At 38.2% G+C, this 20,133-nt stretch overlaps 1 protein-coding gene across 1 annotated transcript in view; it reads right to left on the reverse strand.

Annotated features, from left to right (window-relative positions):
* Positions 1–4,886: 4,886 nt before the first annotated feature.
* Positions 4,887–20,133, reverse strand: part of HNRNPLL (heterogeneous nuclear ribonucleoprotein L like) — a 28,037-nt gene continuing 12,790 nt past the window's right edge. Inside the window, exons 4-13 of the mRNA XM_087775956.1 lie at positions 17,886–17,971; positions 15,456–15,552; positions 15,295–15,367; positions 11,270–11,341; positions 9,386–9,603; positions 9,109–9,230; positions 8,486–8,687; positions 7,481–7,538; positions 7,264–7,362; positions 4,887–5,649 (exon numbers count right to left, since the gene is read on the reverse strand). Of these exons, the coding sequence (XP_087632082.1) occupies positions 5,594–5,649; positions 7,264–7,362; positions 7,481–7,538; positions 8,486–8,687; positions 9,109–9,230; positions 9,386–9,603; positions 11,270–11,341; positions 15,295–15,367; positions 15,456–15,552; positions 17,886–17,971 (1,083 nt within the window). The 3' untranslated portion in view covers positions 4,887–5,593. The remainder of the gene's footprint in view (positions 5,650–7,263; positions 7,363–7,480; positions 7,539–8,485; positions 8,688–9,108; positions 9,231–9,385; positions 9,604–11,269; positions 11,342–15,294; positions 15,368–15,455; positions 15,553–17,885; positions 17,972–20,133) is intronic.

Raw genomic sequence — 20,133 nt, forward strand, 5'->3', positions numbered from 1 at the left:
GGAGCACAAACATCTGCAATTTAATTTTCTGACTAGCTTGAAGAAAGAGGACACCATAAATGGAAAGAAGAAAAGGTGGCAAGAGAAAATAAACAAACAGGTAATGGCTTATATAAAATTGAATAATTACATCCTGTATCCTGCAGCAACTGCCAACATCAGTCATCCCCCATGCTACAAGCCCATTTCAGTGTTTCGTTCTGAATGCTACTACACTACCCCTGCCAGGACTAATTTGTATTCCTGGATCCCGGATGCTTTGGAAAAGAGGGTTAATTATCCTGCCTTTTTAATAGCTGCTGGCTCCCTGGCACATTCCCGCAGGAGTACTCATTCCCTTGCATGAAGACCCACTCAGTCTGCAGCTGCTCCATGATCACGAGAAGGAAAAAGTTAAATAAATCATGCCAGAAATTAAGACTTCACATCAGCAGCTGCAACAGTGAAGAGGAAGAGCGGAGAACCTATGTGAATTAATGCGTGGCTCCAGCCCAGGGAGCTGGCTATGAAAGGCCAGAACAGGAAGGCTTGGCACAGGACAGATAGCAAAGCCTTTTGAACACAAGAAAAAGGACTGAGGTTATTTCCTTTAGAGGGACACGGCCAAAGCACAGCACAAGTAATCTGGCTGCCTTAGGTTCCTCCACATCCTGTGGGAATTACAATCCTTGGAGAAAGAAATCTTCTATTTTTAACAGGGAAAAAGTCTTACACATTAGGAGACTTAATGGAACACAAATATTTTGTTCTTTTAACTTGATGATACAACTGTCTAGAAATGGAAGCTCTTAACCCTTTATCAGATCAGATGCTTTAGCAGTAGAACCTGGGGGCCTCATCATCCCAAACCCTGAACAGCTATTTGTTTCATCTTATTTTCATCTCAGACTATGCCCCCACCAGCTTTTGTAAGGAACCCAAATGGCATGCTAGAAACACCACATCACCGCATCAGCACATCTGATCACCCCTCTCCACAAGTGTAAATTTTAATGTTGCAACTGAAAAGATACTGTCTTACTACTCACTTAGCATGCATAAGGTTTAACAAGTGAGGAAAAAAAAATGGAAACCCCTTCTTTTACAGGTGAAGAACGACGCCAAGTATTTCTCAACTCAGACTTCCCTGGTGAATACTACTAACATTTTTCACATTCCAGCCTACTCCCAGACCATTCCTTACAGAAGCAAAGGTAGGCTGGGAAGAGTCTAGATTAATTTAACACATGTGGTCTTAACAATTAAGAACAAAAATAGCACAGGCTAGAAGAAATGAAGGCAGTGAAAAACATCTCACTTCTAAGACAGGATGGCCTTAGGTGAGATCCCGTGTACCAGACCACTTCATCCAGCTGTGGTTTAATGTCCACCTCTCACCCTTGTCAGCCCCACAGTCTGGGAGAGAAATGCAGGTCTAGTGCACCGTGCTCACCCTTGTTCCTTAGTGCCTTCCTTCCAGAGGTCTCGCAGCACTACTTGTCCCTTGCTTAGATAGGATTCTCCATTCACTCTTGAATTTCACAACAAATCAGGCCACACGACATACTTCTCCCGTGCTGTTATTCAGCGAGGCCTTTCTCACCGGACTTAGAGCAACACGACCTATGATACAGGACAGCACCACAGCATCAGCAGCTAACCAACACACGGGAAACACTCTGTGGAGCACCAGACTGCTTTTCCCTTTACACTTTTCCCTTTCTTCGGGACTGTTGCTCCCAGGGGACCCAAATCAACAAGGTTTGTTTCCTTAAAGCTGACACATTTTTGCCACGTGTTCAGAGGACACTATCAGCTCTTCTATGACCACATGCCAGAGCATTGCTTGGTCATAGCGCCAAACATGCAAACTGATACATGCAACCACCGCAAGGCAATTTTTACAGCAGGACTCTTAAGTTACCTTTTATACACCACATATGCCAAGGTGGGAGGCTCTCAACTGCAGCACAGCTGCATCTAGTCTAAGGTCAAAATCAGAACAGTAGTATTTTGTGCTTTAAGAACTCTTCATAGGAAGCTGAGCCCACAACTAGTGGTTTATTTTCCTATGCCTTCTTGCACACTATTTCTGGCCAAAGCCATGCCAATGCAAACAAGATTATGTTTGAGATTATTACCAGCTCTGTAATTGCCAGAAGGGAATAAACCACTAGTAGCTACAGATGTGAGAATACAAGGTATTTTAAAAAGAGGACACAAAAAAGTCTGAAGGATGTTTAAACATATCCCAGAAGTGGGGGGGGGGGGAAATGTGACCAAGCGTGTTCGTGTTCCTAGACTTCAATGTATTATTTAACAGAAGAGACTGAATGTCTCCTGCTAAGCCATCATAATATTCAAACAAGTTCAAGCACTGTTCACAAGAAAACACACAGCAGGAAAAGGAGCAAGTTGCATTTAATTACAACAAAGAGGGTTTCAGCCAGTTACAAGCCAGCTTACCCCAAACATTATCCCTCACTAAAAGACAGACTTAGTGACACCATATTAAGTTGTATCATTCCTTTCATAAAGCAGGACACCCAAACACTTCCTGAATGGTTTCTTTTAAATCTTTTCTTATATCACCCTAGCGATACACTCTATCTTGCTGTGGTGGTATAGAAAGTCAAAAAGCAACTATTCCCACTTCTTGCATATAAGGAGAAATAAATATAAACAAGGATTAGAGTATCATGAGAGAAGACGAACAGATCTTCACCTCAATATATCATTTACCTCCAACGAAAGGTGATCAGTTAGAAAAAATAAACTTAAAAAAAAACAAAAACAAAAAACAAACAAAAAAAAAGAGTGGAACAGACATGAAGATATTACAGTGTGAATGGCAGCTGCTTACAAGCAGGAAACGTGCATAGCATTGTTCACTATTTTGCTTGTATGGCTTATGCAAAAGAGACAGAAAAAACTGCACTGAGAGACCTTAATGGTTTAATTTTAATCTAACAAGTATAGTAATACCACTGCCAAATGATAAGACAAACTTCACTCCCCTTGGAGCAACGAACTCTTCACCTGCCCCACTGTTCTGGCTCTATTCTGAAGAGCAAGAACACAGACCTCGTTTGTAGAAGGAGAAGACCAACCTCATTCCTCCTGAGGACAAGCATCCATTCTTGTAGGCCCAAGAGAAGACATTATTTTCTTTTCACAGCAAAACACCATCAAGGAATCTTTCCTGTTCTCAACTTTTACATGAAGAAGATGATTATCTTAAGGAAAAAGAAGCTTGAACAATTTTTCGGTCTCCTCTCTTTTGTTCCCCACATGGCACAGGCTACTCATTTTGCATTTGGGACCTTCAGCTGGTATCAAGTCCTCTCAGACACACCTGGAACTAGTCTGTCCTCTGTTTGATCTGGGCAGCCACAGGAAAGATGCCTTTCACTTGAACATCTTAGGCACTGAATGCTGTGATCCACTGAGGACACTGAACCATTAAAGTGCTTGCTTTTTTTTTTTTTCTTTTTTAAAAACCTGAATGCTTTAAGGGTCACTCATCCTACATCCCAAACTGGACCAACAGATAACATACTATTTTTAATGCTCAACTACAAACAACTTGACTTCTGAAACTACATTAATACAAATAGCAATGCAAGTTATGACAGAAGAAACAGGTTTCCACAGAACATTCAAGTTGATGGAAGAAAATGAATGACTGGGAGAGACCTTTTACAGTTAAAACACTAGGCAGCACAGAACATTTCACTAGTACCCAGGACTTCGGTTGGCAAGTACCAAGATATGGCACATAGCCTTCTACACTGGAGCGCTCTGGAAGCAATTTCTGGGGGAAAAGCACTGAGGCTGAAAGAGTATTAGCAGTGCCCCTAAAACGCAAGTCAGTTTGCCACCTACCAGAGAGGAGGCTAGTATTATTCCAAACCCTATGCAGAAAGAGCTGCCAGAGCAGCTGTCCTTCAGTTCAGACATAATAGAAGCCTGATTTGAATACCTGAAATACTCATTACCCGAAGCATGAACAAAATGGAGGTAGACAGGGCAAAAATGAATCATTGTTGATGAGAAAACCTGAAGGACAGCTGACACATTTTCCCTTGTATGATATGGTGTATTTGCCTTGAAATGAAGAATGGGGAAAATCCAGTCTGTATTTAAAGACATGTGCAATGCCCACAGTCTGTAAACATACTGCAACATAATCTCTCAAGGACAAGCATACTGGAAAAATAATCTTGCATAAAGGATGGATATGGATAAAATCTGTAAAGACAGAACAAAGAACTTGTACGATAAAATATCTGATAAAATAACTTCTCTCTGATCAGTAAGAGCAGAACTAAAAGGAGCCCTGAACACTTTGCTGCAAATTCAGAAAGGGGAACAAACACAGAGCCTAGGACAACGGCTCCCAGACTTCCCTGCTTGGGTTCCCACTTCTGGGGGTTTAGCCCAAGAAAGACGCAACTCCAGTTCTAGAAAAGAGAACAGAGGTTTCAAAGTATTGGGACAAAACAAATCACCTTCCTCAAAATGAAAGATTTCTTGCCTCATTAATTTCACATCATGTAATTAGTTACATTACCTGAATCCCACCTAAATTACCTCAGTTTAGGTGAGAAGCTAGCCAAGTCTATTCAAGCTATGAATTCTTTCATGGTCATAACAGATGTATAAGATAAATCAGACAAAAGAAAACATCGAATTAACTGTCCAGGTATGAGATAGTATGGTGGGGCTTGCTTTTTGTTTTAACTATTTTTACCACCGTGGTTTCTATGCGATCAATCTTCTCACATATCCAACTTTTACCATTTAGTATGTCATAACCACTATTTAAAAAAAAAAAAAGTCAAGAGGATATGTTAAACACCAAAGATTTAAGTTTAAATTATGGAAAATGAGGATGAACACATTGATACAGGCTTGCAATTTTAATTTTTAAAAGGCCCCTACGGTGGGACTAGCTATAGATGGCATCATGCTAATGCAAATGGAAAATAGTTTTTTAAAAAAAACAAAACCACTTTAAATAAGTATGAATTCACACCATACACGTGTACATACTTAATTTTCTACGTTAGCTTTGTTTGAACTATAAATCAAGTCTATACTACTAAAAATTCGGTATGTGCAACATTAACCTGATTAAAGCATTTTATAAATACAAGCTTTTTAGTATTGCAACATACTTCACTACTTAACATACTGAAAAACAAGTTCTACATTTAAAATTCTGATGTAATAGTTCTATCTGCCAATTAAGACTACAAATGGAAAAATACTTGCTAATCTTTAACATTATTGAAAATGCAAATATATTTCATTTTTGGAAGAAAACAATCTTGTTTATACTACTGGTGCTTCTTTAGACATTTGAAGATACTACACTAACAAAATACAAACTTTGTAGTAAGCTTACAACATGTACTTCTCAGAGGCAAAAAGAAAAAATCTTTTGTATTTATGAAGGAACATCCATTTATTATAAAACAAGATAAAAGATATTAGAATTAAGTTGAAACAAGGCAACATTAGAACGACCACTTTAGAGCTTTGTGAACGAAGTGTAGTTTTAAACTTGCAAATCAAGGTGAACGTAGCTCTTAACATGCTGTCCTCTTCTCTATAAATGGGATGAAGTAGAGAAGCAAAGCTTCAAGGTATAAGGGTTGGAGCCATCTGTCAGGAGACAACATATAACATACTCAGGGCATTTGACTGAGCATAGCTCTCCCGCTGATCAAGATCACCCTGCATAATCTGACAAGTTTACGAATTCTGTAGATGTAAGGCTCACACCTCCCAGCCTACCCCCGCAGACAGCAGATGACCTGTAAGTAGGTGTTATTGATAAGTCTACCAGCGTTTTCAGACATAAAAACAAAGTGATGGATCTGGTCACAAGGGAACGTAGACGAAATTCCAAAAGTTGTACTACACACAAGAAAGACTCGACCATTATCACTGCCCCTCTTCCTAGCTGAACTATTTATAAGAGTAGTATTTAACAGGCAATTTCAAAGACAAAAGGCATAGATATTTAAGGAAGTCAAGTCTTAGAATGTGGCAATTCTATCAGAGTGGCACTGGGCAGTATTTACATGTGTTTGCCTGAGAGAAGAACAGCAGGATGTCCAGCACACCCTTCAGGCTTCTCCAGAAAGCAAAGCATAAACCAACCCCCCTCTATTTGGGAAGGCTGCCAAGACTGAAGGATGGCAGCACACATTTGCCTCTCAGGTAATGGGAGATGTGTCCTCCTGGTTCAGCCAACCTCAGACGATCTTATTACAGCAAGTCTTAACCAGCAGTCCTTGTTTTAAAATACTGTCTTTTCCTGTGATAGCTACATTTGATTATACACTAGGGTTTGCCTTTTTCATGTTGAAAGAGTAAGTTCTTCTGCTGTTATCACCTCTCCAAACTGAGATAAATCAAACTGTGCACAGTATGTTATCAATAGTATCTTAAAAAATATTCTGCCCTGGAAACAATCTCAGTCCATTATTGAGAAGGTGGACAAAAGCAGGGCGGGGTGGGGGAGTGGGATAGGAAAGATTTAAACTGTTAACTGGGCTGGATTCAAAGTTATGTCTGTGAACACCCAGAAAAATTTCATTTCATCTAGTAAACTGTCTTAATTGTCCAGTGCAGATCTGTCCTATTGTATACTTGTTTAGCACATGAACTCCTCCTCCATTCTTACCAGTTTGGAGCTAAACTCAGCTTGGCCTCACAGTATCTGACTGAAAAGAGAACACACTACCGGAGCAGTTAATTCAGAGCAGTAAGCTGTGTAACTTAAAGAATCTTATTCCCAAAGACATTGCAGATTTCTCTGCATTTATTGTGAAAGATGTAAAAAACTTCAGTAGGACATTATCTGTTAGGTTTGATTTTGATGCCAGTGGCTTTTAATGCTTTTCCTGCCTGCCTTCTTTTTATCCCAAACCAATTTTTTTCCCCATCTTTCCATAACTTCAAAGTTTCAGAACATATTTTGAGTTCTACAGGCTGACTCAAAAAATAAGAGAGAGTGTCATTTAGATAGAAAATAATGGAACCTAAACTAGAAATTAAATACCATAATATATATAGTATTCGTGTACTGTAATATATATAGTACAGTATATGTGTGTATGTATACAAAATACAGCATATATACATATAATAAGAATGACACAGTTTTTAGCTGCAGACTGAGCTGCTGAAGCCTCACCTTTTACAAAGGCAATATCAACATGAAAGAAAACAAGAAAATTTATAGCAGTAAGATCAGTAAAATTGACTTACTTGGGACTCTTATCTGGTAGTGATTAAGTACAGTGAGAGCTTCCACTGCATCTGTCTTACATTCCCATTCCAACAGACCGGACAGTGTTTTGGCAGAAGCTGTCAAAATGAGAAATAAAAAAAGGGAAGGAGGGGATCAGTAACATCTCCTGACAGTGCATGCTCTTATCAAAACTGGAATTCTAATAACTCCCCAAACAGGTAAAAGTTTACTTACGTTTTGGATCAAACACTTTGTATTTAATAAAGCTGAGAACTTCATGATCCTCACATAACTGTCACAAAAATAAAATAAGAGGTAAAACTCCAGTAAAAATGCACATAAACACATTAGCAAAAATTCCAAGTTCCTGGAAGAGATACACAAAAAGGAAAATACTGACTCTTTAAGAAAGCTTCCAAGAAATTATTATTTAAAAAAATACGTTTAGATTGGTAACTCTTTATAATACCATTCTATAGTATGCAAAACAAGGCTCCTATATCTGTGCTGTCCCATGATAAGTATGATTTTATACGCACAAAAATTGTTAAGGGTACTGATATCACTACTACCTCAAACAACATATTTAAATAAAACCAAGTTCTTTTTGACATTCCCACTTCAATGCAGTAGCTCAGTTGTACATACAAGCACACCACCCATGAATCAGAGTTAAACTGCAGACAGCTTGAAAAAATATATTTTTATTGAACTGAAAAAGAACTCACTGAACTGTCATCAGTTTTACCACTGCCTCCACTTGTGAGGCCCAGTATTGCATGTTTTAAGTATCCAGACTTCATTTAGGACTCAACTGTGCAAACTGTTCCAGGTGCATGCTTTTCTCCATTCCAAAACATCCTAGCAGTCATTAGAGTAACGATCTCAGGGAGCCAGTAAATCTTTTGTGAATCGTAGTCCTAACTTTCCCTGTATTTGGCTTTGTGTGAGTCTTTTCCCCTTCCTCCACAAAAAACGCATTAAGCTCCTCGACTTTATTTCCAAGATCTTGTTTCTCACAGAAAAAAAATTTAAAAAGAAAAAAATGAGAAAATAATGCCAGAATTGTGAAAACATAGCAGCTCCTATATACAGAGGCTACAAACCTATTTTAAAAACCAGTTCTCTTCCAGCCACTACGCTGTAACTATCCCAGTTATTTCTTTTTAAAAGTAGCACAGTGTAAAGCCAGGATGGAGCCCCAAAGCACTACACGTCACAGTCGTTCCAACTGCCTACCTTTACAAATGTTTCTTCAGTTACACACAGGGGAACATTATAATAATGCAGCACACAAGAGGGTGGCTGGATGATGTTCTTAGATGCTTGGCCAGCACTGGTGAAGCGATTATTCTTACTCATTGCAAAATCCTTGTAACTACTTGTGCCATCCTCCAGTTCAAATATCTGGCTTGGAACTACTGAATGCTGCTTGGAAACACTGGGATTTAAGGACATATATAGTTAAAGTTTCTTAAATAATTAAGACTTGCATACTTTGCACAGAGATTGTTGATCTAACCAGAACAGAGCTGACATTTCTTTACAACAATTTGAAACAGAAGGAGAACAAGATGGGCTGGATTTGACACCTTCCTTACAAAAAAAAAAAAAATTGTAGAAAGGATGGATAAAACACATTAGGGAATACAGTTTATTAACAGCCAATCCATGTAATGCCCATATGCTTTATTAATATAAATAAAATAATAAATAAAACTATAAATAGTAATAAATAAATAATAGTTGCAAATTGGAAATCATAACTCCAACAATGATAACAGAACAATGGGATATTGTCTGTTTGCAACCTCATTCCATCTGCCCACTGGTAGACTACTAATCTGATAAAACGTATTTACCAGACATTAAGTCTCTTTCCAAATAACTTGACATTGTTGAGATGTGTGACAGCTCTTTCCACAGCGTACTCATCACCCATTTCAACCAGTGCCGTGCCTGGAATAGTCTTCATAAATTTCACCTAAGATAGATAAGGGAAAAAATGACATTGCAACAAACAGCCCAACCAAGAGTTTTAGAAGTTATTAGGAAATGTTTTTAGACCATCTCAGCCAGGCTTTTTCCAAAATAATTAAAATGACTACAGTAGTTTCCAAGTTTCTGATTATGCCTTACCTTCTCAATGTTTCCATACAAGCAGAACAGGTTGAAGACCCTTGAACAGTTCATCTTTAGCTGATGCAACCCACTAACCATGACAACTGACCCAGAAGGATTTCCACCATGCATGTAAGAGGAGGATGCCTGGGGCAATGGATAAGCAACAAGTTCTGGAGTGTCCCGAGATCCCATTCGGTACCGGCTCGGCAAGGGCAACAGCGGACCATGTGACCCTAAAGAGATGAAAGACCATGCTTTCATATCTTTTGAAACAAGTTTCACTACTTAATCACGCATTAAAGCCCACATACATAATGCATATTTAAAGGGGGGACACACAATGTTACAGCAGTTTCCATTTATTCTTTTTGTAATTAAAAAAAATCCAAAACCCAACAAAAAACCCCTTTCTATTCTCTTTAATGTTCCAAGTCTCTTCTTACTTTACCAGACAAGAAGGAAGGAGCTGTTTCACGGTATTGTTTTTACACACAAGTGAAAAAAGGTATTTCAGTAATTATAAAAATAGTTATCTTCCCTGCACCATACAAAATATTTGAACATAAACCTATCAGAAGAAATATTTAAAATAAACCTTCAGCAATATTGCCATGTCTACTTAGAGAGCTACATTACATCAAGAAAGAATATTACAACATAGGGAAAAGAAACCAAAAGGAGTGAACTTTTAGCCAGAGGTCAGGAGAGGGGATGACCCAGCTCTTTTCCAGAGACAAGAGATGAAGTCAGAAGACTGCCTTTCTACAGACAGCTCATTTGGAAGAAACAGGAATACTGAAACCCCTGCATTAATGCAAAATGAAGTTGTCCTACTTTCCACTACAGGTAAAGTGACAAGTTTCATTGAAATAAACTGGTTTGTTTTTTTTTTAAATGATCAGACATTACTAGTATGCAATACTTCTGTTTATAGAAAACATCAGTATTACAGATCAAGGAGAGGATCCCTGTTCTTCTGAGACAAAAAAAATGCGAAATTCACATAAGCCAAGTATAAAAGGAACCTTTTGTCCTTTTTTCCCCAGCAAAAAGCAGTAATGAGAGGGAGACAGTGGTATAGGAGGAGACAGCCACATTACTTAAGGTAGAAGGGTATATCAGAAGAATGAAAAAGAACATCAGTGAATACAAGGCGGAACTTGGAAATTCTGGAGATTTGAAGAACCTCTGGAAAGAGTAGGTAGAAGGTCAACCTACATTGTAAAATACCATAAATACATTTGCAAAGAAAGAGGCAAGACAAATCACATTGCATCTGACAGTTAAGAGAGTAAGTAACTAGAAAAGTCACATCTAACTGGGGACATTAGTTTCTCAACCCTGAGGTCTGGGTCCAACACATGAAAGTGACAGCAATCTTCATTTACAGATAGCACTGGTAACAACTGCAGCACTTTATAGCACTAATTCCAAAACATCATTCTTATACAGTCATGTAGCTATACCTTTTCAGAATTAGCTAAAATAGAAGAAACGCAAAGCCCACAATTCACAGCTTTGCATGCAAGAACATCAAAGAGCTCTGTGTTGCATCAAACCATTGATCAAGCTATGTTTCTAGAAGAAAACTACTTTTCCAGTACAGGTGTCATTTTCCATCCATTGCTAGGGTGATGGCAACCGAAAGGAAACATTCTTCCAAGGAATAAATTTGTAGAGCTGGATACTCTCCGTGAAAGGAAGAGGTACAGCAATAAATGCACATCGATTTCAGTGAATCACTAGCATTTTCAGAACGTGGACTGACAGCACCGCACGTACAGCACAATAGTGAACTACTCATGCTGTAGGGGTCCACAGTTAAGCATTGATTGAATATTTAGAGCTCCACATAACATGTAAAGAAATCATAACCACCTGTCATCCTATGTTACTTACCATAACCATCATGTCTAAATGATGATGGGTGCTCTCCCAAAATAGCTTGCCTCTGGCGGCCCTTCCCTCTGTCTAATATGTGGGAAGGGAAAGAAAACAGTTTAGTATGCACAACTATGCACTTGATTTCTCCAGTTAAGACACAAAGCTTCTAGTTAAGAAGCAAAAAAGTAATTTGAGTCCTTGTTAATTTTATAAGCGACTTCTCATTCATTATACATCTAAAACCACAAGCTGTAGCCCTGGGACACCAAAATTAAGACTGCCATCTGTATAACAAATTGCACTTAAGTTGATTGGGGGCAGTAGCCAATGAGGAGATGCAGACATTTAAAGTTTATGGAAATACCCAATAGTTTTCCTAAACAGACACCACACATTAGTATAGATAACACCATACAGCAGGATTTACCTATGTGTCTCTTAAAACAAATTTGAAATGCAGTACTTTTGAAAGACAGTACCTGAATCATAATATTAGCTTCAACAGCAACACATTTTCAAAGTGGGCTTCTTTCAAGAAGTTTCAGCATAAGCCAACAACAACCTGTATTACATGGTTTCATAATCAGTAAACAGAGAGCATTACATATGTGTACATATATATTTACAGAACACCTACTGATTTATGGGCGTGCTGAAAGGATTGTACATTATTGCATTATCAGCAGCACATAACAGTTCAATTGAAGAAAAACATCACTGAATAATGCACTTAAACAACGGTCAATCCTTTAAGAAAACCCAGTTCTCTAGGATATAAAGTTAAGCAAGGAGTCTACATTACTGGAGGAAAGCAGTGAGTGCATCACAGCCAAAGCTGTATTTGCTAATCAGATTCATGCTGCATGACAAAGAAAATCTAAACTTCCAGATTTCTTTGTGGTAAGCAACAACTGATTTCTCACAATTAAAAAAGCCACATTGAAAAGATAGGGCAAGACATTTATCAGTTTACAACAGTTACCAGGAAATTTAAGTATGACTGCTGAAAATGGCAACTCCAGCCCAATGCAGCTGGAGGTATTTCCCCTGAAAAACAGGAACTATTCGCATTAGACAATGCAACAGTGGGAGATGAAAACACATGAGCCCTTTCTGCTCAGGATTTTGAGGTCAAGCCAGATATTTACTTTGGCAATAAAGCCTGAAGAGAGAACAGTGCTGAATGCCTTCAAATATGTAGAAGAAAGATTACTTCTGTCAAGTTTTGTTTTTCTGTTCCCTTTTCAGGGTAACAGCTCTGGTTCTTGGCTCTAGAAAGCAAATGGGCAGTCATATCAAGTATTTTGAGCATTTAAACTCTATGCAGTAATCATCTTTCAGAAAAATCAGGTTTATAATTCCAGTCTGTGGAGCTAAATCCTTTGAAACTTCACACAGTAAAGGACCATATTCTTCAAATAAAGAATTCTGGGAGAAGAGTTTGACAAATATTTCCTCCTTGTGATGGTGTAGTCCGCTGCTCTCTCCTTGTCCCATACTTGTTCCTTCCTTGAACAAAGTCCCTCAATTGTGCCAGTACAAATACTTGTGCAAACGGGCATTGAAACATGAGAACCGATCTTTGTTAAAAATAATTCTGAAAGGAAAGATTCTTTATAATCTAGTTTAAGTTTGGGGTTTGTTGTTTTTTGGTGTTGTTTTTAAATCAGATGCTTGAGTCACTGCATATACTGCTACTACCACCAAAAGAAATGCTCCAAACTACAGTTTGAACTTCCTGGCTAAAAGCAAGAAGAATACTAGAAGTCAGGTGTTTTTTTCAGTTCAATCTAATGCAATATGTGTTCATAGCAGCAGGCACTTTTTAGGAAGTTTACTTAAGTGAAGAAACACTATGGGGAAGTCCGTAATTTGTTACCATAAAGAACTAAAACCAGTTCTTTAAATAAAAACCAAAAACACATTAGCAAAATGCATTTCCTTCCTAAGATTGGGGTGGGGGTGGGGTGTGAAATTCTGAAAGGATGTATTGGCATGCCTGTCCTCAGAATGAAATTCCTTTGGGCTAAGATCTTGTTTGCTGCAGTCAGATCCCTACAGTTTGGGTCACATTAAGTTCAAAAGCCAAACAACGCTGCTGCAAGAGTAAGTTGAAACACAAATACGAAAACTCTCTCTATCTCAAAACAAAAAAAAAAACCCATCCTAGATTACCTTTTGGGCAAAATTGCTCTAGACGCCTGTTTTCTCAAGTACGTTTCAGTGTTCATTCAAAAATTTATATTCCCATTTTCTAGATAAATGCATGTGGGCCACAGTAAATGAAAAATCATGCTATATACAATATAGCATGATATATAGATATATATAAAACACAAGTCTAATTCTTCTCCTCTTAAGTGTAGTAGGGTGATGTATAAAAAAAATACAGACAGGCTGCCAATGTAACAAAAGGGAAAGAGAAGAGTAGGGTGAGAGTTCTTGAGAAAGAGCAAGCCATACCTATCCTAAGTTTTTCATTTTCCACTGTTTTCTCTAGGTTGGGGAACATTTAGTTCATACAGCCATATCCATCTGCAGACCAATTATATAATGTAAGTAGATGCACAATGTTACAAGTCAGCCTCCAAACACTGCAATGATCAAAATTAATCCTTCAGCTTCTTCAATTTCAAACCTTCAGATATTTTTCTTGCCCTTGAGCTTCTTCAAAATTCCTTTTATAACTCAGGGATTTGAGAAAAAAAATTGAATCCTGATACAAACAGTCATAATCTACAAGCTGCAACCAATACTGTAGCTCCCTTGTTAACTTTTTACAAGAACTTCATTTTGAAAATTCAGGCCCTAAGCTTTTAGTTGTACAACAGTTTCACAAGCCCAGCGTCTCTGCAGAATTACTTTGAAAGTGCATTATCACTTGAGACAGCCAAAGCCCTTGTTCTCATATATCCTTTGGTAAGTAGATACTCTACCTTGGACACATTGTCTTCACTTTTCTAACTTTACATTGCACACATTATTGTACATAAGTTACTGAACACTGCACTCAATAGTTACAGATTTTTTTTTTTTAAATAAACACTTTACAGGAGTTAGGCTACACAGCAGTTTGTCTTTACATATATAGTCATAGTTTCCACTGACATGAGTTAAGCTCTGGTAATTTTTACAGCTGAGTACTTAAGAGACAGCATGCCTATACCAATTATGAGTCTCCCTATTTTAATACTTAAATATAACTGAGGGGACCTATCTGATATTGCACTGCTCAGTTCCAACTATCTACAGATAAAGATTGAATTTCCCTACTACTAGACAATATTTACACTGTTAAGACTGAATGCAACTCTCACATACAGCAAGTAATAAAAAGATTACAACGTCAATGATATCAACAAGAGAGGTTCTTAATTTTGGAGGTTCTCAATTTTTCAGTTGTAATTTTAAGGGAAATAAGACCAGCATACATACAAACTTGAACAGAATGGGTACAGTCTATCATGTTATTCATCCCATACAAATCTGAAGTACTGAAAAGTGTCCTCCTTTAAAAACTTGTGGTGGTGGTGCATGCAGTATGCAGACAAGGTGAATTGCAAGTCTGAGTTTTTTCAGAGGGTTTTTTGTCTGTTTGTTTGGTTTTTTTTGCTGATGCCGATGTGGTGCATGATGAAGTGTAGAGTCAGCCTGCTGAAGTCCTCTATCCTTCTTAATGCCTCGTCCAACATAGGGGAAAAGAGTCCTTTCGAAGGAGAAGCAGTGTGCAAGTTTGTAGTTTGTAAGGAATAGTCTGTACCAGGTTTCCTCTCCTCCAAAGAGAGAGAGCTGCTTGGAGAAATGCAAGTCCTTGAGAACTGCGAAGGTGCTTGCAGGTGTGGGCTCCTTGTTGAACTAAGTGGCTCAAGCACACGGCAGTAGGGGGCACTAGGGCTCAGGGTTACTTTCCTGGCTTGTGAACACAGCCTTCAGCAGCACTGGCTTGCTTTGAAATGACTATTGCGATACAGCCTGACCACGTATAAAGGATTGTCATTAGTATAGTCAAACATCTACAGCGATAACATATGAAAACCTACCTCGTCGGCCCAGATATGGCTTAGTGTAGTCCCAACTATCATTGTCGTTTCTAATGACATTAAGTCGAGTTGGCTGTTCAAATAAAGTAAAAGTGAAAAAGGTTAAGTCCTGATTATATATACTTTTCTAGTAAAATTAAAAAAGAAGGTCCAAGCATTACCCTTGCATATTCAATTTTTAGTGTGCAGCATCCTGCATAGATATCTGCTCCATTGAGTGCAGCCTTCGCCTTCTGGGCACAGAACACTGATTCAAACATACACATCACGTTAAGGATTTTTCTTCCCCAGGTGCCTCATTCATGTCACTTTCTTCTGATATGGCTTTATTTTTGTAGCCTGCAAATACTTCACTATTGTATACCATACAAAAACTCTATACAGACTTTAATATAAAATTAACAACAAGTATATATGGGTTCAACTTATGTTAAGCATCTGGTTTTGAGATGTAAGCAGCATATGATGAGACCATTCATAAATTAGTAAATTCTTCAGTGTGGATTATATAGATGCAAGCTTTGCTTATGCTCTAAGCTTATGCCGTTTGGAAGGGGATATTCTGGTGGATTTAGTAATTCTCATCAGAGGACGCAGAAAGTTACCAGCAAGCCTTTGAGAATATTTGAAGGGAAAGTTTGAAGGGAAAGTTCAAGCTGCATCATTTGGGAAGAGATTAGAGCTCGGGGGCGAGAAGGCATGACTTAAGACAATGCATCCCTTCTCACAGCTTGCATTAGCTAGAGACTTGTGGGTAGGGTGAACATGAATTCAGTAGTTACTTTACAGTGAAAAGAACTAAGAAAGAGTATGCCCTGTCTAGCTTGTTAGCCAAATAAAACCACAGAACTAAGAGAGATACTTTGAATGAAATAATCATCTTGCATCAAAAAATACAACAAGCAGATTGCTTTAAATTCACTGCTCAAGGCAGATGCATGCACCAGGCTCCAATATGTAGGTTATTTCATATCCTCTACACACTCCAAGATCAGTTCTATGACGAGCAGAAAAATGTACCTGAGCCTTGGCTCATGGCAACCCGTGACCTCATACATATTCAATAACATATGGTGTCAGAAAGCCTGAACTTTGCAGCAGACCAGACACTTTGCACCATCCTTTGATATAATTTAGTGTAATTTTGGAAGTAGTCTGTATCAACAGCATATCTCTTGTGTTTTACCACATTCCTGCAGCCCAGCTTCTTCCTAAGTGATGTAGGTTCACTGTGGAATTTAAGACTGATAAAAGTTAAGCTTCCCAGACCTCTAAGGAATTGTTTGACACTGTCTAGAACTGTGGGAGCACATCTGCAAAAGTAATGGGTACTGCAAATAGCATTGAAATTTGAAAAAAATTTTGAACTTTTCAGACAAGGCTTGTCTTGAAGCTCACTTTTTTCCCCTGCCCCCCAAACTGTTCACGTACGCTGCTGCATCACTTTGCTCACATTTGTGAATCTTCTTTCAATTGCTAGTTGTTTTTGTTTTTAATAAAAGGCATGTTGCAGAATTTAATTCAAATGACAGAAGTACAGTAGATTCACAGTATGTGCAGGATCCTCCCCACAACTTCCCTGATCTTTCTCAAGATGCAGAATAACCCCCAACTGTACAAGTCATCTGATCCAGACAACACTGCCTGCCACAAACTCGACATACTATCATAGTAAGTCAAACTACTGTCTGTTAGCATATGCGGTTGAAGTCTTCTACATAGATAAACAAGCAATTAATTTGCTTTTATGGAAGTTAGGGTAATTCTTTTCACCTGGCAAATCATCAATGCAGCCACCGGTTAAGTCACGTTACAGAACTGACCCACTAATAGAGCCTGCCACATAGGTAGCATCTGAAATCACAAAAGAATTTCTGAGATTTTGGTACAATTTTGTCCAGATAACAGCTCAGAAACGGAGAGTAATCAGTCTCCAGGAAGAGGGCTATCAGAGTTTTATAAACTAAGGCGTAATCATATCAGACTTTGGACTTTGCAAACCACAGTAACACATTAACAACTCTGAACATTCATCCCATGTACAACTTAATGGTACAAATACAGTAAACAGTAGGATAACAGAGCAGGGAATTTCCTCAACACGTGATAAACAGGTCAAGGAGGCCTAAGTTGGTCTCGTGCTTTATTAAAGTCAGAATAGTAAGACAAGCAGTATATATCAGAACTATTTTAGAAGAGTCTGAAGAAGTCAGACTGCACCTCTGCAATCCCTTACCCATTTCTTGAGTATCAACACAGGCAGAAGCCATGAAACTTTTATGTATAACGCATTGTCAAATCTATGACATATTTAATGTCTGCAATTATTAGCCTTAGGGCCACCTATAAACATGGTTATCAAGACCATTGTTGACAATGTCATTTTCCTATAAAGATGAAATGTGTAAGTGCTATTTTGTCTTATAGACATATAGAAATTAGAAATTACCACGTCTTAGATAGAAATTAAAAAATAACTTGGTCTCAAAGTTACACAGTATTTTTCTGACATTCTCATGTTAAATCCCATCTGCAGTCAAGAATCTACAGGGAAAAAAAAAAAAAAAAAAAATCACACTCAAAAAGGATATTCAACCATAGCTTGTATTCCATTTCTCTTGAAGATAACAATGCGCTGAACTTTTCCAACAGGGTTGCACACAGTATACAAGACATCCTAAGGAAGAAGAAAAAAAAATACTGTAGTCAGATGTGAAATTTCGAACACTTTAGGTCCACAGAACATTTTTTTGCATTGGCATTTAAATGCCAAAGAGCAAAGAAAAGGCTTGTTCACTTTTCATTTATAATTTTCCCTATACAATTTATACATTCGTGATTAGCATTTTTATGGATTAAAATAGTACAGGCAGTCAAATCTGAAAAACAGGAAAAAGCTTTTATAAGAAGTGCTCATGCAAACATTAGTTTAACAAGTATCTTCAACTGCGTTAAAACCCAGTAATTGCATCCATGGCTCAAGCTGTGCTCCCTTTTAAGCATGCACTGCAGTATTTTACCAAACCAAAGAGAGACAAAGTGACACTGTAGTTATAGCACATTTCATTTCATAAGAATCTAGCACCTGAGGGTTTTTTTAATTGTTCATGTTCATTTTCAGAAGAGTAACCGGGGGTAGTCCATTATGTAAGCTTAGGTAGCTTAGCAAGAGGAGAATTTCAACTGTATTCACCTGAATCAAAGACAGTGCAAGTAGTTGCTGTGCTTCTCCACTTAAGTCAGAGAAAACTTCTGACAGGAAACACTGGATTCATGCAAACTCATTGTTAACACTCTGCTTTCACCAGCATTTGTCTATATTACAAGGAACCAATAAAATTCAAGACCATCTTCAGTGCTGCACGGGAACCAAACAGTAAGGAGAAAAGCTCGCCTTACCACACATCAGGCCAGGCTTATGATGTGGTACTAGGAGTATCTCAAACAGTCAATTACACATAACAATTCAGACTTCATGGTACCAGAAACTAGTCTCCACCATGAATCCGGCCAAGAAAAATAAGTTTATTTTAGAGTGATTATACACCCATATTTAGAATTCCCAAGACTCAGGCTTGAGAACCTGAACAAACAGGAACTGCGATTTCTTGAAACAATTCACCTGTTGGATATGATCAAACACCTGAAAGCACATAAGCTTTACTAGACAGCCAGTTTCATAGCTAAACCTAACAGGCAAAGGCACCGACATCTCGGTGAAACACTCTACCACAATCTGTTTTTCCCCCTCCTTTCTTTATATCTAAACCAAATACTTCCAAAATGCTCATTCCAAGATCTTAGTGTACATCCTCAGATTTATTTCTGGGACAAGAGGTAGAAGGGGGAAAGGAAGTACAGAATCATAGGATCATTAAGGTTGGAAAAGACCCTTAAGATCATCGAGTCCAACCATTAACCTGACACTGCCAAGTCCACCACTAAACCATGTCCCTAAAGGAGGTATAGTATTTATTATTACGTTCTGCAGAATAGCGGAGCATTGGGAGGCCAGGGGGTGGGGGGGCATGCTGGATTTCTTAAAAACAAAACAAACACACCCCCACCTACCCCCCCACCAAGAAACTAGAGAAAGAGGATGTCTTATTGCTGGCTACGGCTGCAGTGGTGTAACTCCTGGCTTACATGAAGTACCATAAGCTTTAATATATGGCCATATTACCACTAAAAAAACGAACAAAAAAACTCCCACAACAAACCAAAAACATTGTCCATGCTCAGGGGCCTTGTTCCAGACACCCCAGTGAGTGTTTTGCACATCTAAATGAAGGAAACAGAGGAGACTGTCAACCTTAAGATTTTCAGAAGATGGACAGACATTTTTAGAAAGGATTGAAGTAGCCTGAACCCCTAAAAAATAAGATTTATGAGATCATTTATAGGTATATTTTCTATGCACACTCAATAGCACAAACAGATGCCCTCCATCTCCTCTTGTTTGGGAGAAGAGAGTCCTGAAAACTTTCCAGCTCCAGATGACATTAATTTTCAGGGATATGACTTTCTTTCACAATTTGTCTCTCAAAAGATTTCTTCACATCCACTTAATTAAAAAAAAGTTGTCTTTCAAAATGTAAGCTCTACTCAAAACGCCATCAGTGTCATTAGCCAGCAGGCACACAAACAGCTTGATTTTTTTTTTTTTAAGTTCGGCTACTTTAGATTACCAAATCAATCCAGTGATTCACAAGATATAGTAACATGGGATATTTTAAATAAAAAATTAACACTAGCATTATATACGTACTAGAACATCATAAAATAGGAGGTGCAGCAACCGAATCTCAGAAGTTGATAGTTAAGTTTAAAGCATTTCAG

The sequence above is a fragment of the Nipponia nippon genome, unplaced genomic scaffold (genome assembly GCF_047370975.1).
Source record: "Nipponia nippon isolate SJK-2023a ecotype South Korea unplaced genomic scaffold, ASM4737097v1 scaffold_4, whole genome shotgun sequence".
NCBI classification, from domain to species: domain Eukaryota; kingdom Metazoa; phylum Chordata; class Aves; order Pelecaniformes; family Threskiornithidae; genus Nipponia; species Nipponia nippon.